General features: G+C 49.0%; 1 protein-coding gene across 14 annotated transcripts in view; it reads left to right on the forward strand.

Moving 5' to 3' along the window:
* The window catches only part of MEIOB (meiosis specific with OB-fold), a 1,496,662-nt gene that overhangs the window by 480,303 nt on the left and 992,927 nt on the right, over positions 1 to 23,432 (forward strand). For 13 of the 14 annotated variants that reach the window (XM_078664882.1, XM_078664879.1, XM_078664881.1 and 10 more), the window contains one exon: positions 1,032 to 1,227. The exons of the other annotated variant lie outside the window; for it this stretch is intronic. In XM_078664882.1, coding sequence (XP_078521008.1) covers positions 1,032 to 1,227 — 196 coding nt within the window. The remainder of the gene's footprint in view (positions 1 to 1,031; positions 1,228 to 23,432) is intronic. 14 annotated transcript variants of the gene reach the window in all.

Below are 23,432 nucleotides of genomic sequence, written 5' to 3' on the forward strand. Positions count from 1 at the left end.
TATATATGTGTGTATATATATATATGTTTATATTATCGTCAGTAAGTAGTTATAGTTAGGATGTAGTTTCCATAGGAAGAGCGTGCTTTCAATTTCTAATAACTTTGATGTCGTTTGACGAATCTTCGCGAAATTTTCAAAACTACATTATTGGTGAAGAGTAAGCAATATGCAAGTGTGGAAGATATGGGGAATATATTGTTTTTGGATGATGCATCCACGTTATGCTGACCCAAACTACCCTTTTGCGGTAAGATCTACAGGCCCTCCATTACACTACTTTACAGCTGAAGATTCCATCAAATCGTTTCTCTTGATCAGCTGCCTTTTGTTCCATTTTATATAAAGTCCATAAACCACAAACTACTTCTCTCTAGTCTACACCATGAGTTTTTTTTTCGGTTTGGTCTTTTTTTCTCAGTCTTTTTTACTGAATTTCTGCAATCTTTTTCACTGGTGATTGCTCAGTGGAACGTTCCGGTCCATCGTTGTCATCCATTATGCACCTCTAGTTGAAGACCAGTCACTTTCGCAATTGGTCTCCTCCTCATGTGTGTGACAACATTTTGCCTTTGCACAATGATTCAATTTTTGTTTCATTTTTTTATTTTATTTACAATGTGCAACAGCTTTCTGCACATGGCTGCCAGGCTGCTTTCTTCTCCTCATTTGCGTTGCATCCGATCCCTCACATTTTAATTGCTGTTTTACTATTCCCATAGGAGCACAGGCCATCTTGGAACGGAAAAATACAATAAGTATTTTTTTTTTTTAAATCAAAGATGGACGCCCGTGGGTGTGCGGTCTTGGACTTTCATATTTGAATGCTTTTGAAATACTGAACGGTTTACCAAGAATGGTTACTAATAGCTCATGCATTGGCAAGCCAATAGCAACACAAAAATGCCAGACTTATTTAATTTGTCAGATCTTGTTTAAAAAATGTAGCGTAGCACAATTGAACAGAGTAGGTACTAGTATTGCAGCATGCTTCTCTCTCATTTGTTTTTATTTCTTTTTGGCTCATTTAGCTATTACAAGTTGCTCATCAGCGAGGTTCATTCATCAGTCAGAGTCTGTTCCAGTTACGAGGTGGATGCCTCTCTGCTTCCTTTGCTTCATCTACCGACTAAGGACTCGCAGGATTACTACTCGCTGGGTGATATTGTCGCAAATGGGCAAAGCCTCGATGGAAAAATCATTAATGTGCTTGCGGCCATCAAAGCGGTGAGTTACCAATAGTCCTCCACTGCTGGCCAATGCACTTTGTCTTAAAACGTTACTCTTAAATTATTCATCAGAAAACACTTCTTATCTCTATTCAAAACAGTTACTTTGTGCTGGGTTTTTAATTGGATTAGAATTTTAAGGGCTCTATTTTAGGGCCATATGTATCAAGCAAATTTGCATTCGCAAAGGCCGAAATTCTCAGAATTTCGGCCTTTGCGAATGCTAATTTGCTAAATGGTATGTATGAAACATTTTGGCTGCAAAATAAGGAATCACAAAATTTGCCATTCCTTATTTTGCGATTGCACTTAAGGAATCGCAAATTTTGCGATTCCTTAAGTGCAATGTATCAAAGAAAAATTAATCCATAAGGATTCGCAAATTACCACCAACTTCTAGTTGGTGGTAAGTTGAGAATTCTTTTACAAAAGCAATTTTTTTTAAAATTCAAAGGTGCCATATGACGCTCATACATGCCCTTAGGGCATGTATGTGCACCATATGCCCACACATGTCAATTTCAGGGGTGCAGCAGGGTGTTCTTGAGACACCCCTGCACCCTTGAAAATATTCACAATTTGCGATTAGCAAATTGCTAATTGCAAATTTCCCCTTCATTCCTATTGGCCTCCTGGCCCATAGAAATGAATGGGAAATTTGCGATTAGCAATTTGCTAATCGCAATTTAGGAATGTTAAGGAATCGCTAAAAAGAAGCGATTTCCTACATACATACCATTTTGCGATTTCTAAATAGCGATTCCTTAAAAATTGCCATTTAGGAATCGCAAAAGAGTTTGTTGATACATATGGCCCATAGTCTTTCAGTTGTGTGGCTCAATGCGCTGGCAATCGACACAACTCAATTGAATTGAATGCATTTTTGGCTTAAGGTGTAACTCAATTACATTTGTGATTTTGTGACAGATAATGGCCATTGCCATTTTACGGTGAACCCACAGGGTTGTATTTTTGACATCTTCCTCTTGTTACTAAATTTACAGATATTTAATGATGTAATAGCACATGATTAATGTTTAATTAAATCAAAAAATAGGTGTTTGTGTGTTTGTGTGTATATAAGTGTAGTCAACCGAAGAGCAACACTATATGCCACACTGAATTTATACAATGGTCTACATTTTCTTTTTATAGCTTTTAATTTACATTCTGTTACATCGGGAGCCATACAGCCCTTCTGAAATCTAGTGCTATACACCTTTTTGTTCCAAATTGGGAAATAGCGCGCTTAATTTCGGCAAAATGCTAGTTCTTGTACATGTATAATAAACAAAGCAACATTTATAGTTTCTTACACATCTAGCTCAGTACAGCAGTGCCCAGGAACCATCGTCTGGACTTGGCAATAGGAGAGTAAAGCAGGAGCATTGTTAAATAAACATGACCAAATCCTAAGTCCTTCTCCCTCGTTTAGAGACACTAAGACCTTAAGTTTTTCTTTGATAGAGCGATGGCAAGAACACAAAACCTCTCCCTTTCAATAATTTTGACAACTGGGTGTTACCTCAATTCATTACATAAACATCAATATTGTCCCAGACCAGAATTACATAAACAGTTCTTTTTTATTATTGAGTCAAACATTTCAACATACTATGTATATCTATACACATTAGTTGTCTGTACATCATAGATATTTACATTAAGCCCCAAACACAAATATATACATAAAGGTCATTCCAATCCTACTCAATCCACACATACCCATACGCATGAATCAACCCATACACAACACAAAATACGTCATACTACAATACAAGAAACAAAACAATATACACAGAAATTACAATATCTAAAACCATCAAAGACAATAAAAGAATGAAGTGCCACGTGCGTTTCGGAGTAGGACAAGGGTCCAAATTCCTTCTTCAGGGCGCAATTGATGCAATTCTTTACAGATACGGGATTCCTCCGGGGAAATTGGAGCACAAAATTGCGTAATCACCAAAACAAGGGGCTCAGATTAAAAATCTGGATAGGACAATAGAACAATAATATACACAATTATTTACAATACATGCTATATGTACTAGGCTATGCAAGACGGCTGTGGGACAGAACCAGCACCAAGCAAAAAAGAGAGATGATTCCAATGGAAAAGTGCACTGCTACCCATTTTACAGAGATGACCGCTGGGCCAAGGTAATATCTAAATTTGGGAGATGGTAGTCCTTTACTATGGTTGAGGTAATGTCCTCTCCGCCCTAAAAAGGTACTAAAAAGAGTACCTTTCATCAAACCCTAAATCAAGTTCTTTGTTTTCATTGAGCATTAAGTAGCTGCACACTTGTCTGCTGAATATTCTTGTCTATTTCTTCAGCTTAGAACCTAAAATTAAATAAAGAAGTCTCTGGAACCAGATATATATCATTCAGATTGCTTAACTGGTATAGACTCTGAAAACAACTGAATACAGCCAAAAGAAAATGCTGCTGTTTCACTAGTTGATATCATGTTTTTTTTTTTTAGTTACTGATATATACTTCGTTCTAACCGCAGATTCCTCACTTCGTGAATATCCCCAAGAGCTGGCCTGGTTGCAGAGCTTTTTTCAGCATTGCTCCGGTAAGCCAGTAGTTGGCGTCATGTGGGTCAACGTCTTACAGCGATTGCTTCCAGATACTGAAGAAAGGTGTTTAAGACCCACTCCAAGTCTAAGTTGAGGGTGCAGACCCACTCTCACTTTTGAGGCTGTTCCAGAGAGAGATCCTCCTCGTATTTATAATCCTTAAGTACGGCAAAATCCAAGAAAAAACACAAGGCAAAGCAGGGTTCTTCTCCGTCCCACCACTTTCACTCAGAGCAGTTGCAATGATGTCTGGGTGCCTCTCAAGTCTCGGTCCCGATCTCCTTCCCTCGAACCAATCGCACAACTAGCTCTGATGCAAACAGTGGTTCTGGTACGTCTGCAAAACTGCAGCAGATAGAGATTTTCTAAGAAGTCATATTGCAGCCCTTTGTTACCCTTTTGACTCCCTCTGGCAAGCCTTCTGTCCCTATGGATCTGAGGAGGCCTCCAGTCGTGTCCCAACTCGATGCCTTCTGTGCCTCTTGACTCCTCTGCGGGGTCCGTCCCACTTCGGGGATGGAGACTGAAACCATTCTGTCTTTTTGAACCTGGTGCCACAACACACACCAGTAATGCCACCTTAACGCCGGCTACAGTGCCGCTGACCCCAAAGAAAGACCTGCATTTTTGGGGACTCAGAGACAGATTTGCCACACCCTCAACTGAAGCTAAACATATGGTGACACTGGCAGTCCAATCTCATTGTAAATCAGTTAAAATATTACCCTTCCAGGAACTATCCGTAAGTACCCCAAATCTTTTAGTGCCAACATCGGCCCATACCCCAGCCCGCCTACAACAATTTCCCATAATAACAGACACCATACAATGTTTTGTTGGAGAAAGTTGTTGCAGCTTTATTTTCATAAACATTATGCCAACATGTTGGGTTATCTTACGGGCGATCCAGGGTCAGGTAGCCCCTCGCCACCTGCCCACCTGATGAGCCATAAACCCCCTTTGGTGTTAACCGCGGGGGTGTTGTCAAATTTGGGGGAAGGGCTAGCCCCTCCCCCTGGCGGACCTCCAGTCCACCCCTTTCTCACGCCCCTCCCCACTACGGGGGGCGGAGCGTTGCAGGCAACCCCCGGTTGCTCAGGTCCACAACCGCCCGAAGGACTAACGGGGCGCCGTCACTCCTCCAGGATCCCACCGGGGATCTCCCTGGGGATAATTGACTCTTGCACCCTTACTGTGCTCCTGTAGAGGGTACCCTTCTGTACCTTCCTAGCGTTGGATCGCCCTGTAACTCCGCCATGGCTCTGGGTGTGGCCACCGCTGCCCCAGAGCCCCCCCACCTTATATTGCTCTTTTACTTATAACCTGATGCTACCAATTCCTCCGCTAAATCTAGCAGGAAGAGGTCCATCCCCACTTTGGATAGGTGTATGCCATCTTATTCAAAGCATCCTGTGCCTTTCGCATGTAGCAACCCAAGCCTGACATAACCAAAAACCTCTTTGCTTGGTGAATTTGCGCATCGCGCTGTCACCCGCCTGCACGAGGCCCCCATTGCCTCCCCTGACCTTGAGCCCCGCCAAGATTGCCTCGGGGTAATTTCGGACCACCATATCTCGCAGGTCCCCAGCAAGTTGCTCAATTCGCCCAAGTGAAAATTGCACCCCGTAGTCGTCCGGACCATAACCTGCGCGGGGAGACCCCAACGGAATTCTAGTCCCTCGCCTTAACCACTCGGCCACGACTACTTCCTGTTCCTCATCACGTGCATCAGGCCCCTGCGCCCCAGGCGGATGTTCTGTACATTGTTTATTATTTATGTCCACCAACCAAATTCCTCAAACACTGCAAACATGATTACACCGACTCCAGGTCACACAACAACGGCACATACAAATTCGAGGTCAGTGCCTAAACCTGCCTCTTAAGACGTATGTATTTCTTGTAGCAACTTGACTCCCAACGCTCCCCTTGTTTTATGTGTTCCATTGGCAAGTCTGCCTTTAAAGCCGTGGCTGCTGCCCCTACTCTATAAAGGAGTGGCTACAAAAGCGCTTGTCCTGGACTCTGTTGCCTGAGAGTTCCAAACACACCTCCATTATGCGCTGTACTTGGTATTGGTCAAAGGGGGCCCGTCAGCATGCATTACGAGGTGACCCTCGCCAGGGGGGCGCAGCGCCAGGTATCTCGTGACTAGGTGCACCAGGCACTACTTGCAACTTCCAACCTGTTCAACAATAAAACATTTCCTGCCCCTTCCTGGTCCGTTTTAGATCTCCTCAACCTTCAAGTCAGGCTTTCGCCTGTCGGGACAGTATCCCGTCTGCCCCAGGCTACTCCTGATGCGTTCTGCCGCTGCTCCAGACTGAGGCTTATTCTGTCCTTTCACTTACAACCTGCTGCTACCAATGCCTCGGCTCAATGTAGCCGGAATGGGTCCATCCCAACATTGGATAGGTGCATTCCAACAACTTCAAAGCACCCTGTGCATTTGAATGTAGCCGCCCATGCCAGAGAAAGCAACAGCCTCATTGCATCGCGCTGTTCACCCGCCTGTGCAAGGTCTCCATGGCATCCCCTGACCGCGCGCCCCGCCAAAACAGCCTAGGCGTAATTCCGGACCACCATATTTCACTATAGACATAGTTATCTCCAGCCTGTTGAGTGAGAGGCCTCCCTCAGATCACGCAAGGACAAGCCCTTTCCTACTCTGGACAGCTTGTGGGCCAGCAACCAAAAGCCCCTATCAGTTCAGCCGCTCTACCGCCTGTGAACTTGGGTCTCCTGTCTGGCTTCTGGCCTCCTAACCCTTACTTAGACATACCGGGGTTCTCTTCCAGGGGATACTCATCAATAGTCATAAGCCCTGAATAGTCCCGCCCACGTGATGGACCCCGGAGCAATAGCCAATAATATGCATATATCTACATATATATATATATAAATACATATAAATACACATAAAATACCCATATATATATATAGATAATATGCATATACATATACATATGCAGCCTGAAATACATCATACTAGGCTCAAAAACTGCCATTATTGCATGTAAAACTTTTACATTTGCTACATAAAGACATATACATTACATTATATGATAATGTAAAGAAGAAACACAGCCCTGGGTTTCTTTGAAACACACAACCTTTATTTTCAAAGGTAAAAACATGCAGGATCATAGAGGCAGATTTAGCCTAGATAGGCTGCATAGTAACAACTGAAAAATTTGGTGCCGTGCCTTTAAGACCTCTATGAGCCTCCAGGCTCCCATCATGCACCACAGGTGACAGTTAGGTCAGTTCTTTTTTCCGACTCCTTCTGTGAGGATCCTGGAGCATTGAGCTCTCCAGTTGGTGATATTTTATCACTTTCTTCTGGTTTTTCTCTAATTTTTTCGTCTTTAGTCATTGTTTGACTAATTCTACAATTTTTTCATGGTTTTTGGCTATTTTTCCAGTCATAATGCCGGCCTTATTTGTTAAGTGTCCGGCCTGTGGTAAAAAAATGGCCAAGACAGACCCTCATTCGGTCTGTGTAGCTTGTCTACCATCTTCTCACAAGCCAGAACTCTGCTACCACTGCAGCAAGTTATCTAACAGAACCCTCAGGGAGAGAGAGAAGAGCAGGCTTTAGTCCCTGTATGACAGAGGAGATACTGTGAGTGGAAGGGAAGATTTTCATTCCAAGAAGCCTTCTTCCCAACACAAAGAGCGCAGAGACAGAGGGGAGAAGAGAAAACATCAGTCCCCTACTACGTCGAGGGAAAGATCTTCTACTAAGGTACCTCTGTGCTCAAAATCGGCATCGAAATCACCGTCGTGGCGTCCGTCGACGTCGAAACATCCCTCGCCGTCAAAGAAGATCTCGCCGTCGAAGCAAGGTGAGAAGAGGCATGCGCGTGGGCGGTCCAGGTCTGGCTCGCCTACGACTGCAAGAGAGCGGGACTTGAACATAAGTCAAGGTCGCCGTCGAGGGGTGCCATGACGTCGGCGTCGAACCGGCCAGCAGAGGTTTCGCCGTCGAAGAGCCCAAGTCATGTGGCGTCGAGGTACACGACGCCGAGAAGACCATGGCCGTCGCGGCGCATGACGTAGACGCCTAAGAGACCGTCGCCGTCGAAGTCGCCGCCGAGGAAGTCGCCGCCGAGGAAGTCGCCGCCGAGGAGGTCGCCGCCTAGGAGGTCGCCGTCGAGGAGATCGCCGTTGAGGAGATCGCCGTCGAGGAGGTTGTCTTTGGCGTCTCCTGCAGCTAAGAGGCCTAGGACGGTGTCTAAAGACCACTCTAAGGTTCCTACTGGGTCTTCTGTGACTTCCTCTTCCTCCCCTGGACTTCAGATTGTGCAGATCTCTCCAGAGCCCTAGAGAGCACCTTCTCCTATTCAGCCAGCGACCAATATCTCGCCACGATGGCTGGGGGATATTAGAGACTGGAAGATAAGGAGGATTAATCTTCCAAGATCCTATTCCAGGTCACCTGTGTCTGCAAGACCTGCTTCGAGGTCAAGATTGCCCTCAAGACAGTTGGTGCGTTCTACAAAAAAACATGAGCGTACTCCTCCGAGGAAATCGCCATCAGTGAGGAGGCGGTCTTCACCATCTTCTAGGTCATCACGTCGCCACTCCTCTAGGAGGCGCGATACTAGATCCTCGACAAGGTCTACAAATTCAAAAAGGGGATATTCACCGACACTGTCGTCAACTCCTCCGAGTAGGATTTCACCGATTGATGATGTGATTACCTTTAATGAGGTTCTCTGTCGCGGAGCAGCTAAGCTTAATATCGAAATGCCGGTCTCTACCACCAAGACAACGGTCATTTTCGAAACGCTGAATCAAAAGCTAACGTCAAGGCACTTACTTCCTCTGGTACCAGGTCTGTTGAAACCTGCGCAGCACAAGTTCTTAACTCCAGCAGCTTTGGGAGCGGTTCCTTCTCGGATCGCCAAAAAATATAAAGCACCGGACAATGATCCGTTCTTTCTGAGGGCTGAGCCAAAACCGGATTCTGTGATTGTCTCAGCTGCACGCAAAAATCAAACAGGAGTGGCTTCATCTTCTGTTCCGACGGATAAGGACAGTAAAGCTATGGACTCAGTAGGGAAAAGAATGTGTGCTACCTCTGCTTCCTACAAGAAAGTCGCCAGCGCTTCTGCTTTGCTGGGTCGCTATGACCGCGCACTATGGGACTCCATGTCTCGTTTCGCAGAAAAGCTTCCTAAAGAAGACAAACACGACTTCCTTGAAATCTTACACGAAGGTGGGCTAGTGGCTAACCAGGTAATCAGTGCAGCCGCTGATGCTTCTGACTTATCTACACATGGTTATGCGCTTGAGCTCTGCGCCAGGCGCTCAGCGTGGTTGAGGCTCACGGGTCTTAAGCCTGAGGCACAACACCGGATTCTTAATCTGCCTTTTAATGGAACATCGCTCTTCGGATCTCATGCTGACGATGAGATGTCGCGAATGAAGACGGAACTTGATACAGTGAGGGCTGTTGGTCTTGAGAAAAGGAAGGATTTTAAGAAAAAATACTGTTCGTACGACAGGAGACAAAACCAGCAGAGGGTTCAAACCCCTCAATGGTCGTCACAGCAGAATCAGGGAAGATCTCAGTTCTCCCAGCGTCGTCCTGGTAGAGGAAGAGGTGGTATTTCCAGGCAGTCTGCACCTGGAAACAAGCAACAGCAACAAAAGCAGTGAGTTTTTGCTTCCCCTGAGCCCGTTACCCACTCCGGTGGGGGGAAGTGTTCGTTTTTGCCTGGAAGAGTGGAAAAACATCACAATAGACGAATGGGTTCTGAATATTGTAAAGAATGGATATTCCATCATATTCAAGTCTCCTCCACCTTCCATTCCTCCTCAAAAGACTGTGACCCATCGAATTCATCTTTTGAGACAAGAGGTGTCTGCCTTAATCCTAAAGAATGCCATCGAGGAGGTCCCAAAGGCACAGCGTCGACAAGGCATTTACTCCCGTTATTTTCTAGTTCCAAAGAAAGGTCCAAACAAGGAGTTCAGGCCCATACTAGATCTCAGGCGTCTCAACCAATTCATTCGATGAGAAAAGTTCAGAATGCTGGCATTACATCAAATAATTCCACTTCTGCATCAAGGGGACTGGATGTGCTCCATAGATCTTCAGGATGCTTATTTTCACATCCCCATTGCCCCAAAGCATTGGAAGTTTCTAAGGTTTTGTATCCAAACCAGTCATTTCCAATTCACAGTGTTGCCCTTCGGGCTAAAGTCAGCTCCTCGCACCTTTTCAAAGTGCATGGCGGTCATAGCGGCTTTCCTGAGGAAGAGGCACATTTTCGTCTATCCCTACCTAGACGATTGGCTGCTAAAGAGTGCGTCTCCGATTCTGCTTCAGCAACATCTCACGTTCTGCATACATCAGCTGCGGAGACTGGGCCTACACGTCAACTTCAAAAAGTCTATCCTCAATCCCACGCAGAGGATACACTATCTGGGCGCACTTCTGGATTCAAAGGACGCAAAAGCGTATCCTTCGGAGGAGAGACTATCCTCCATTCTCCTCAAGTGTCAAACTCTTCTGAAGTCTCCTCGACCCACGGCCAGGCAGATCTAGTCTCTTCTAGGGTCCATGGCCTCTTGTATTTTCCTCGTTCCAAACGCCAGGCTGCACATGAGACCTCTGCAGCAGTCTCTGGAGGACCAGTGGTCCCAGTTCTCAAATCGTTGGGAGGACAAACTGTCACTACCCTTGTCAGTACAGATCTCCATTCGATGGTGGATGCAGCGGAGTCATCTGGTAGTGGGAATGCCTTTCCAAGAGGACATGCCGAGACAATCGCTGATAACAGATGCGTCCCTTCAGGGATGGGGCGCTCATCTGGGATCGCTCCAAGTTCAAGGAGTGTGGTCAGAGAAAGAAAGACTGTATCATATAAACATGTTGGAACTCAGAGCTGTCCACCTAGCTCTCAAGGCTTTCTTTCCCGCAATCAAGACATCCTCCCTGCTTGTTCAAACGGACAACACAGCAACGATGTACTATCTGAACAAGCAGGAAGGAACGAGATCCAGACCCCTGTCGCTCGAAGCGCAAGCAATCTGTAAGTGGCTTCTGGCTCGGGGTATGAAAATATCGGCGGTCCATCTGCCGGGTGTCCTCAACATCCAAGCAGACACTTCGCAGAAGCACACGACTGGGTCTTAAAAGAAGAAGTGATAAGAGATGTCTTCAAGGCCTGGGGGACACCAAAAATCGATCTCTTTGCGGACGCCGAAAACGCAAAATGCCGCGTCTTCGCATCCAGAAACCCACAACGAGGGTCCAAGGGGAATGCTCTATGGATGGACTGGGCAGAGACATTACTCAACGCTTTTCCACCGATTCCACTCATTCCCTTGGTGATCAAGAAACTGTACAAGTCCAAGACAGATATGATTCTGATGGCTCCGGATTGGCCTCGCCAATGGTGGTACCCGGATCTCCTGTATCTGTCCAAAATACCGCACAGGAGGCTGCCTTGCTGTCCGGATCTGCTGACCAGAAAGAACGGCAGGGTGTTCTGTAGTAGGGGATCTCTGTGTATAGTCATAATCTAGTGAATAGTCCCGCCCATGTGCGCGGACCCCGGCAATCAAAAATAATCTCTTAAGTTGTCAAAAAATTGCAGAACTGCAAAGACACTTAAGAGAAAATTTAAAGACAAATAATGCAGCCTATATCCACAGGCTACACTGTCCAGTACTTCAACTAGAAATTCCACCAAAAATCCACAAACAGCAAAGCCTGTCCAGATTTCCCTTGCCTTTACTGCAAAACCCCTCAGAAATGATAGAGAGGAAGGCCTGGACAGACAAGCCCCATAGGCTGCCATTATGTGGCTTAAACAGGATACTGTGCCTTTAAGGAAACCTTCTAGAACCTTCTCCCAGTATCCCAGAATGCATAGCAGGTCCCACTGACTTCAGTTCTTTTTTCCGGCTCCTGCTTACAGGACCCTGGCATTGAGCTCTCCCTTGTTTCAAGGGGTTATTGCATGTTTTGGCACTTTTGTATTCTAAAAGTGTTGCAGTTTACTTTCTTGGTTTTCTCTTCTCTTCTGTGTGCTGCTTCAGGTGTTTTAGGGCTCTAAAATGCCTGGCCTCTTTGTGAAGTGTCCAGCATGTGAGAGGAAGAAGGCCAGAGGTGATCCACATGATATCTGCATCGTCTGCCTCCCTGAAGATCATGTCCCTGAGGAGTGTGTCATCTGCCAGCAGTTTACAACTCGCACTCTGAAGGAAAGGGCGAAGATCAGGCTGTCTGGCCTTGAGGAGAGGCGCCTGCAGGCTGCAGGTGGGTCTGGGCAGTCAGGGAAGGTTCCCTCTGCCTCTGCTGAGGCCTCTGGGGGGCTCCCCAGAGGCAGGAAGCCCAGCAAGCGATCCCGGTCTCCGTCGACGTCGATAGCGTCGACGACGACGTCGAGAGGGATGACGGCGGTGTGCTCCCCTTCTCCCCGGGGCTCCGGGTCGAGACATCGGGACGACTCGACGTCGAAGCCACCGTGGACGAAGCCGCCGTCGACGTCGTCTTCGGCGTCGACGTCGAGGGCTTCATACCGACGTCATGGACATCGGCGCTCGCCGTCGAGGCGACACCGCCGGTCGACGTCGAGGGGATCCTCGACGTCGAGAACATCCAGACGACGACGGCGACGCTCGTCGTCGAGGAAGGACCGTTCGACGTCGAGGAGGCGTGCGACGTCGAGGAGAAAGAGGTCGACGTCGAGAAGAAAGAGGTCGACGTCGAGGAGTCGGCGCTCGACGTCGAGGGATCGGCGTTCGACGCCGAGGGAGAAGAGGTCGACGTCGCGGAGGCGGCGTTCGACGCCGGAGTCAAGGAAACGCCCTTCGACGCCGGAAAAGCGACGCTCGACGTCGAGCAGACGGAGGTCGACGTCTAGGAGTCGGTCAGGCTCTCCAAAACGTCGCAAGAGGGATTCTAGTCCCAGGAGTCACACTGCTTCCAGTGGGGGACGCAAGAGGAAGCGGTCTCCGGCTGAAGGGGCGGGCTCTCAGCCCTCTTCGCCTAAAGGATCACAGGGCACGGTGTACTCTGCGGTGTACACTCCTTCTCGGCCTCGGTCGACGCATACACCTGTTCCGAAGGCGGTCACTCCTCCTCCTCCTCTGCCTCAAGAGGATCCTCCGACGCTGCCTCCACTTCCAGCGGACGACCCGCCGCCACCGGTCCCTCCGCGTGGGCCGGCACCGCAGCCGGAGGTACCTCCGCCGAGGTCCACTTCGCTGCCGTTTTTGCCTGTACCTCCTAAGGGGACCCCTAAACCTGCGCCCAAGGAGGCTCCGAGGAAGACTCCACCACGGAAACCGGTGGGGAGGCCACGGACTGGCAGGTCTCGCTCTCGCTCTCGCTCTGGGAGACGGGACAGGTCGCGACACAGATCGTCCTCGCGGTCGAGACGCCGCCATAGGAGGCGCGAGTCTCGCTCCCGCACGGGATCCTCTGGCTCCAGGGATCGTTCTCCTACCCTGTCGGGATCACCGGATACGAGGGTGTCCCCAATTGATGACCTGGTGGCGTTCCAGGATGTCCTCTTGAGGGGCGCTGCGAAGCTGGGCATACCCCTGACAGTGCCCACGCCGAAGACGTCCGTGATCTTTGAGACGTTGCACCAAAAACACTCGTCTCGCCCTCTCCTTCCTCTGGTACCGGGCCTGGAGGAACCAGCTATGGACCTTTTCCTCACCCCAGCGGTGACAAAGGCGGCGCCATCTAGGTTGCTGAGGAAGTACCGGGCCCCGGATTCGGATCCGGCTTTTCTGAGAGCGGAACCACCTCCGGACTCCGTCATTGTGACGGCGGCACGCAAACAACATGCCTCCGCTCCGTCATCCACGGTTCCCCCGGATAAGGAGTCCAGGTGGATGGATTCGGCAGGGAGAAAGGTCTGTGGAACTGCCGCCACCTCCATGAAGGCTGCGAGTGCCACGGCGCTGTTGGGTCGGTACGCCCGCGCCCTCTGGGACTCCCTTGAGCGTTTTGCGGAGCACTTGCCTCGTGAACAGCGTGAGGATTTTCAGGAAGTGCTGAGTGAAGGGATGCTGGTGGCCAACCAGATCATCAGTGCGGCAGCGGACTCTTCCCTGTTGGCTGCTCATGGGTTTTGCCATGGGGTCAACCAGAGGCGTCACGCCTGGCTCCGTCTTACGTCCCTGAAACCGGACGCACAGCAGAGGGTGGCCAACCTGCCGTTCTCCGGCAAGTCTCTTTTTGGACAGCATGCGGACGACGAGATGGCCCGCATGAAAGCGGAGGCCGAGACGCTCACGGCGGTGGGCCTCGAGAAGCCTAAGGAGACGAAGAAGCCGTACCGCTCTTTCCAACGGCGGTCCGGTGGGCAAGGCCGTGGACGTGGCCAGGCTTCGGGACATTCGCAACAGCAACAACAGTTCCGTAAGCCGTTCCAGAAGCGCCAGAGGGGCAGGGGAGGCCAGCAGTCGGCTCCGACGCCCAAGGGCCAGGCTGGGTCTAGGCCCTAGGAACTTACTTCCCCCGGATCCGTTACCCACTCCGGTAGGGGGAAGCATCCAATTTTTTCCGGCAGAGTGGAGAAAAATTACTCAGGACAAGTGGGTGCTGAATATTGTTTGCAATGGATACAGTCTTCGGTTCACCAGCCCGCCTCCATCGATTCCTCCGGTCAGCTCGCGGTTTCAGCTGCTAGAGCTCCAGGTGGAGGCCGATACCCTGTTAAGGAAAAGGGCGATAGAAGACGTGCCTCTGTCCCAGAGGGGAAGAGGCCTGTACTCCCGGTTCTTCCTGGTTCGCAAGAAGGACAAGAACGAGTTCAGGCCCATTCTGGACTTGCGACAGGCAAACAAGTGGATTCGCAGGGAAAAGTTTTGCATGCTGTCGTTGCATCAGATTTATCCTCAGTTGCAACAAGGGGACTGGCTCTGTGCCATAGACCTACAGGATGCATACTTCCATGTGCCCATTGCGCGCAAACACAGGAAGTTCCTGCGGTTCCAAGTCGGCACCAATCATTATCAATACACAGTACTCCCATTCGGACTGAAGTCTGCGCCGAGAACATTCTCGAAGTGCATGGCGGTGGTGGCGGCGCACCTGCGGAAGAACAAGGTGTTTGTCTACCCGTACCTGGACGATTGGTTGATCAAGGCATCCTCCTTCTCGGAAGCGCGAGCACACTTCCAGAAGACGTGCGTTCTCTTGGACAAGCTGGGGTTGCACATCAACATGGCCAAGTCGGTCCCGACTCCGGTCCAATGCATACAGTACTTGGGAGCCTCCATCGATACGCTGTCAGCATGCGTGTCTCCTTCGGAAGAGCGACGATTATCTCTCCTTCGGAAGGCTCAGGCTCTTATGTCGACTCCATCTACAACACTGAGGACGGTGTCTTCTCTACTGGGTTCGATGGCCTCTTGTATCTTCCTGACGCCGCACGCACGCCTGCACATGAGACCGTTGCAGGAGTGCTTGGAGGACCAGTGGGATCAGAGGAAAGGATCCTGGGACGACAGGATACGTCTGTCTCTGCATGCTCTTCAGTCTCTGCAGTGGTGGTGTTCGGCGGAGAATCTCCTCAGAGGGGTTCCTTTTCACACGGACATTCCCACGCAGACTGTCGTGACGGATGCTTCTCTCCTGGGATGGGGAGCGCACTCCGGGACTCTGCAGATTCAGGGAACGTGGTCTCCGGTGGAGGCCACTTATCACATCAACTTCCTGGAACTCAGAGCTGTTCACTTGGCACTGAAGGCTTTTCTTCCGTCCTTCCAGACCAGCTCCCTGCTTGTGCAAACGGACAACACTACCACGATGTACTACCTCAACAAGCAGGGGGGCTCGAGATCTCGCACTCTGTCACAGGAGGCGCAGACGATCTGGCACTGGCTCCTGGCCAGAGGGCTGACGGTGACGGCTACCCATCTGCCAGGTGTGCAGAATGTTCAGGCGGACGAACTCAGCAGACTCATTCAGGAAAACCACGAATGGGTCATAAACGACGAAGTGCTGGGAGAAGTCTTCGCAAGGTGGGGAACTCCGGACGTAGATCTGTTCGCCACCGCCGAAAACAGCAAATGCCGAGACTTCGCCTCCAGGTACTACCAGCCGGGGTCGCTGGGGAATGCGCTATGGATCAGCTGGTCGAACAGCTTTCTGTACGCTTTTCCACCCATTCCCCTGATTCCGGCGGTACTCATCAAGCTGGCCCGGTCCAGGGCTCGGATGATTCTCATTGCCCCGGAGTGGCCCAGGCAGTGGTGGTTCACGGACCTGCTTCACCGATCTCTCCTTCCTCACATTCGGTTGCCGTGCAGGCCGGACCTTCTCACGAAGTTCGGGGGGCGGATGTTACACCCCAGCCTCTCGTCTTTGAGTTTGGCGGCATGGCTCCTGAGATAGTGCAGTATGGACATCTGAATCTGCCCGCGGATTGTATGGACATACTGAAGGAGTCTAAGAGACCTTCCACTAGGACTTCATATGCTTACAAGTGGAAGAGGTTTTGTATCTGGTGCCAGTCTAGGAACCATGACCCTACAACCTGCAAGGAAGATGTCATCCTTCCTTACCTTTTACATTTGGCGCAGTCTGGCCTTAATGTTCATTCCATTAGGGTTCATCTTGCTGCATTGACTGCCTACAGGAAATGCCCTTCACAGACTTCTTTTTTCCAGATCCCTGTGATCAAAGACTTTCTGGAAGGATTGAAGAAGGTGTTCCCTCCTGTCAGGCTTCCCTCGCCTTCATGGGAATTGAATGTGGTGCTGTCCAGATTGATGAAGGAGCCTTTTGAACCCATTCACAAGGCTTCGTTGCAGCACCTGTCCTGGAAGGCGGCGTTCCTCGTGGCCATTACATTGGCCCGCAGGGTGAGTGAAATTCAGGCGTTGTGTTGTACTGAACCTTATACTGTCTTTCATGCTGCTAAGGTTGTGATGCGTACTCACCCTAAATTTCTTCCCAAGGTTATTTCTGATTTTCATGTCAACCAGACCATAACTTTGCCTACGTTTTTTCAGAATCCTTCCTCTCCGGCGGAACGATCTTTACATTCCCTGGATGTGAGGAGGGTGTTGAAATTTTATCTGGATAAAACCAAAGATATTCGTAGGTCAGACCAATTGTTTGTCAATTATGGATCAGTCAGGACGGGTCTTGCTACCTCTAAGCAGTCCATTTCTAGGTGGATTGTGTCCTGCATTCAATTGTGTTACCAAAAAGCTAATAAGACCTTAGGAGGTAAGCCTAAGGCTCATTCCACCAGGGGCAAAGCTGCCACGACAGCCTTGCTCCGTAATGTGCCGATTGCAGAAATCTGCAAGGCCGCCACTTGGAAGTCGGTTCATACCTTTGCTAAGCATTACTGCCTGGACTCTGATGCCAGGGCAGACGCTCAGGTTGGGCAGGCTTCGCTGCGGAATTTGTTCGCACAGTAGTGGCGTCATGTTCTTTCTCCACCGCCGCTTTGGTGTGGGGATGGGCTTGCCATTCTATTCACTAGATTATGACTATACACAGAGATCCCCTACTACAGAAGGAGTAGTTTCTGTTCTGTAACTCCAGTTCTGTAGTAGGGGTATCTCTGTTATAGTCATAAGCGCCCGCCCTCCTCCCCGGTGGAGAATTGTTCATGTAATTAATGCTACAGGTTTGGCGTTTTACGCCTTCAAAAAGAACTGAAGTCAGTGGGACCTGCTATGCATTCTGGGATACTGGGAGAAGGTTCTAGAAGGTTTCCTTAAAGGCACAGTATCCTGTTTAAGCCACATAATGGCAGCCTATGGGGCTTGTCTGTCCAGGCCTTCCTCTCTATCATTTCTGAGGGGTTTTGCAGTAAAGGCAAGGGAAATCTGGACAGGCTTTGCTGTTTGTGGATTTTTGGTGGAATTTCTAGTTGAAGTACTGGACAGTGTAGCCTGTGGATATAGGCTGCATTATTTGTCTTTAAATTTTCTCTTAAGTGTCTTTGCAGTTCTGCAATTTTTTGACAACTTAAGAGATTATTTTTGATTGCCGGGGTCCGCGCACATGGGCGGGACTATTCACTAGATTATGACTATAACAGAGATACCCCTACTACAGAACTGGAGTTACAGAACAGAAACTACTCCTTCCATCCCAACCTGCCGTCCCTGAAGCTGGCAGTGTGGCTCCTGAGTTCGTCCAATATGGACATTTAGGCCTCTCGCAGGACTGTATGCACATTTTGAGAGAGGCGAGGAGAGCTTCTACAAGAAAGTCGTATGCTTTCAAGTGGAAGCGTTTTTTCATGTGGTGTGCTGCTGAAGGTCATGACCCTATTCGAGGTCAAGAACAGGTACTGTTACCATACTTACTTTCTTTGGCCAAAGCAGGTTTACAGTATTCTTCTATAAAGGTCCATCTGGCAGCAATAACAGCATATCGAAAGTCCCCCACTCAGGTTTCGTTCTTTCAAATGCCAGTTGTGAAAGATTTTCTGGAGGGTCTCAGGAAAGTGTATCCTCCAGTGAGGGCTCCCTCTCCTCCTTAATGTGGTGTTGTCCAAATTGATGGGTCCTCCGTTCGAACCTATTCATAAGGCGTCCCTTCAATATCTGTCATGGAAGGTGGCCTTCCTAGTAGCGATCACCTCTGCGCGCAGGGTAAGCGAGATACAGGCTTTTTGTTCTACAGAACCGTATCTCATTTTCCATGCGAATAGAGTGGTGCTTCGTACGCATCCGAGATTCCTTCCTCAGGTAGTCTCAGACTTTCACATTAACCAGTCAGTTACATTGCCTACGTTTTTTGCTAATCCGAACACTCCAGCTGAGAAAGCTTTACACTCTTTGGACTTAAAAAGAGTTTTGAAATGTTATTTTGATAAAACCAAGAGTGTTCGAAAGTCTGATCAATTGTTTGTGAACTACGGCCCTCTGAATACAGGCTTGCCTGCATCTAAGAGGTCCATTTCTAGATGGATTGTGTCATGTATTATGTTATCTTATCAGTTGGCACGGAAGCAGCTCCCGGGCAAGCCGAGAGTGCATTCCACTAGAGGAAAAGCTGCTACGATAGCAACGCTTAAAAATGTTCCTATTCATGAAATCTGTAAGGCAGCTACGTGGCGTTCGGTTCATACCTTTGCACGCCATTACTGCCTTGATTCTGATACTCAGGCGGATGCTCAAGTTGGTCAAGCATCCCTGAGGAATTTGTTTGGGTAATATATATTAGTGTACTGTTTAGAGAGACTGGTATTCGCCCACAGGGTATGGGATGGGCTTGCTACTCAGGGATCTACCTTCCTACATAACCCCCCCCCCCCCCCAAACGAAAGGAGATAAGGCTATCCTTGCAGGTAAGCCTATATTGCCTGAGTGGCCATATAAGGAAGTACCAGCACTGGCATGGTTACCCCCTATCTCATGGTCCACTAAGCAATCCCTCACCCTAAGGGTGTCTGAGGGTCTCCACCATAGGGAATCTCTACCTGTGGTGTGCTTTGGCAAAGTAAAAGGCTGGTGCTGAAATGGAGTACTGAAGGGAGGCTCCACTAATTTTGGGCTCAGCTTCCTCCAATCATTTTCCACCATAGAGGCCTTTCTTTCAAAGACTGAGTTGTTTTGGGCTCTCAGGGTCAACCTCTGGCTACCTACAGCTGGAGGTTGGGTCCCTCTGTTTGGCTTACTGGAGGGACAGGTCAGGTTTGGGGCCCTCAGGTCCCAGGTTTGGCTGTGCCCAACAGTGTCCATCTGTGGGTGGTCCCTAACTAAATTTAAGGGGGATCCCTCAGGAGTCTGTTTTATTTTCACTTGGCTAGGATTACTAGCTTCAGTGCCCTTAATCTGTTGATTGGGAAGTTCTTTTGGACAGGGGGCCCTTTGGGGTCCACCACTGGCCTCCCTGACCTCTACAGCCCTGGGCTGGCTGAGGCAGGGTAGAGAGGGGCAGGTTACCTGCTCCAGACTGGGTCCCACCTTGGAAGGGTCCACTGACATCAGGGGCTCTGCCAGGCTAGGCCTGACTACCTCTGTGGCAGTTTCTTCACAAGGGGTCAGATCAGTTCCCTGAGGAGGCTGACCCTTTCCTAAAGTCTGGTGGGAGGGAGATTTCTCTTCCTCCTCAATGCTCTCTGTCTGAGTGGAGTGATCCATAGTTTCAGGCTTCACAACACTATCATCTGTCTGAGTTCGAGCTGTGGCCATCACAACTCTCCCAACCTTTTCAGGAGGGGGCTCAGTTTGGGTGTGGGCTGTGACCATCACAGCCTTTACAACCTGTTCTGGGAAGGAAGTTGTCTGAGATTGGGCTGTGACTGGCACAGCCCTCCTGACCTGTTCAGGGAGGACATCTTGGACTGGGGCTGTGGCTATCACTGCCCCACTAACCTTACCATGGAAGTTTACCATTTTAGAATGGGTTTCTTGCTCTACTTCAGCCCAGGCTGAGAGCTCTAAATCATTCCCCAGTAGGCAATCTACAGGCAAGTTTGATGACACTGCCACTCTCTTGTGGCCAGTGACACCTCCCCAGCTGAGATTGACCACTGCCATGGGATGATCTCTCTGTACTCCATCAATATTGGTCACCTGGTATGTGGCACCAGGTAAAAGTTGCCTTGAGGGGACTAGACTCTCAGTCACCATAGTGATGCTAGCCCCTGTATCTCTATAGGCCTCAACTTTTATACCATTGATGAGGGGCTCCTGTCTGTACTTGCCCAAAGTGTTGGGACAAGTTGTGAAGTTGGCAAACTCCATGCCAGTCTCACAGACAAGAGTATCTAAGTTTGGGGACCTGGTTAGGCCAGAGTCCCCAGGAACTCCCAAAGTAAATGCACCCAAATTCTTGGGGGCACTCCCACCACCTGGGGGATTACTACTAGTAGTAACAGGAGGCTTGGGAATGTTACTTGGGGGTATGTTCTCCTTATTGTTGTTCTTTGGGCAACTGCTGTCAGTTTTCAAATGACCCACCTGTTTACAGGGATAACAATAAGGTTTCTTCTGGGCATTGGAAGGATTCTGTGACCCACCCCCCTCAGAGGATTTTTGGGGCCCTGATGTGGTTTGATCTGAAGATTTATTCCCACCCTTCTCTTGAGGCTTGGTTGATTCCTTTTTCTGGTCACCACCTTGGTTCTTAGGCCTAATCCTGGTTCTGACCCATTTGTCTGCCCTCTTACCCAATTCTTGTGGAGAGGTCAGATCAGAGTCTACCAGGTGCTGGTGTAATAACTGGTTCTGACAATTATTTAAGACTTGCTCTCTCATAATAAGATTATACAATCCTGTGAAGTCAGTAACCTTGCTACCCAGTAGCCAGCCTTCCAAAGCCTTAGTGGCACAATCAACAAAGTCAGCCCAATCCTGAGACTGAGTTTTCTGGGTATCCCTGAACAGCAACCTGTACTGCTCAGTGGTTAAGCCAAACCCATCAACCAGTGTATTTTTCAGGACTTGGTAATTGTTAGCATCCTCAACTCTAGTAGTGAGGAGCTTATCTCTACCTTTGCCATCAAAGGAGAGCCACAGTATAGCTGCCCACTGACTTTGGGGGATGCACTGGACAGTGCAGGCCCTCTCCAAAGCAGCCATCCATTTCTGGATGTCATCCCCTTGCTTAAAGGGGGGCACTATTTTTGTCAGGTGTTTAGTATCTAAACCCTTCTCTTTTTCTCTTGGGAGATTGCTGCCACCAGTGGGAACTGTCCCACTCATCTGCTGCTCTCTAGCAAAGGCAAGCTTCTCTTTGGCCAGGGCAAGTTCTTCCCTTTCAATCCTCAGTTTAGCTTGTCTCATCCTTGCTTCATGCTCTCTTCTCTGAGGGGAAGTCAATCTCCTCTGTGGAGAGTTCCTTCTCCTCTGAGAAGAGGCATTAGAGTGCAGAGATCTAATGGAGTCCCTAGAAAGATATCTATCCCTCCTAACTCCAAGGTTAGGCCTCATCAGGGTCAGTACTGGGGGTCCCCCAGATCCTTGCCCAAGTAGGTCTAAGTTGGCCCTAGTGAGTCTGCTGACTAACTCAGGACCCTTGTTTGCCTCACCCTCAGAGAGTTCCTCAAGATCCTCCTCCTCAACTGCATTCACAGTGTTGTGGAGGTCTGGATCCCCAGTGGTACCCTCTAAGGCTGGCATATTCCCATCTAGCTGAGAAATCTTTCTCGCATCATATGTCTCTAAGAGACCTATCAGAAAGGGAATGGTGGGGTTAGACCCCTGTTTCAGTTTCCTGGAGGTACACACTTGTCTCATCTCCTGGAAACTGAGAGCTGCATATCTTGATTTGACCTGTGGGGGGTCAAGATCCACAAGGGGAGTCTCAGTAGACTCTCCATGGGTAGACATGCTTTTCTAGTGATGTGTAAGTGGTGCACTTACCTACACTATATGTTTACCTACTGATCCCTTGCTAGAGTTGTAGTTTAGGGTGTGCTAGGCCCTAGGAGCTACAACAGCTGGTTCAGTAGAACTCAGAGTATTCTAAGCTAAGTTATATGTACCTTAGTACTTATGTGATCTTTCAAATGATATTCTTAGGATATGTGTGGTAAAACAACAGCAAGCTCAAATCCCACCGCTGCCACCAATGTGAGAAGTTGGCCTGATATGCAGTGCTCACTATTCTAGTGAACACTATGTATCAGTCCAAACAACCCTTATTGATGATTGGTTGTAAGTCAACCTTATAGACCAGCTATCCTAGTAGCATGGATACGAGCAGTCTAAGGCTAAGACTCTAGAGGGCGTGTTAAGCCAGCTGTTTTACCATCACATTACCCCTTGAACACCAAGTGAAAGGACACCACACAAGTTGTTATGAAAATAAACAGATATTTATTTATAACAAGACTACCCTGAACTCTTTATGAGTCAGGGAGCTAAGCACACAACAAAACTCTTACGAAAATACTTTAAGTCGCACAATTTACACAAATGCCCTAGGGGCACGAAAAACCATATACTCAGTAAGTGGAATGCGAACTTGCTAGCAGGTAAGTAATACTTTTCTAGACTTAGGAATCTCTAGGCCTACAATTCTAAACACTGGGATTAGATGCAGGAGGCCTGTGGACGTCGTGTGCAGAGTGGGAACTCTCACGCGTAAGGCGGGAAAAAGTCTATGGAGGCTAGCAGTTGCAAAGTTACTGTTCTCGGGCGAACCCGACTAGGTGGATCGAAAACAAGAGTGGATCCGAACACTTAGGGTGTTGGACTATGCTGGAGCACCGGAGTACTCAGGTTACCTAGCCCAGGGGCTGCGGCTGCATAGGGTTGAAGTTGCGTCGGAAACCCTCGTTGAAGATCCAGGAGCTTGAAGAAAGAGTTGCTGGCAGGCGGCCAGTGAAGAAAGTTCGGAGTGATCCAAGCCTGGATCAGGGAAGAAGAAACCTGTAAGCAGAGGGGACCAAGTTCTGAATCACTAGCCAGTGATTTAAGTGGGCACCAGGATGGCACCGGACGAAGTCACCTCAGCCAGGTGAGTGGGCGCTGCTGGGCTCTGCAGTCTCTCGGACCAGGAGGCGTTGTCGGCGACCAGGATGGAGGGGCGAGCTGTCCCACGAAGGTTCTTGCTGTCGACGTCGCTGGACCCAGGATTGGGCAACAAGTCTTGGCAAATGCAAGGCCCACGCGGTGGACCTAAAATGGCGTCTTGAGTGGACAAGGAGGGT

Source organism: Lissotriton helveticus, chromosome 10, assembly GCF_964261635.1.
Source record: "Lissotriton helveticus chromosome 10, aLisHel1.1, whole genome shotgun sequence".
Taxonomy (NCBI): domain Eukaryota; kingdom Metazoa; phylum Chordata; class Amphibia; order Caudata; family Salamandridae; genus Lissotriton; species Lissotriton helveticus.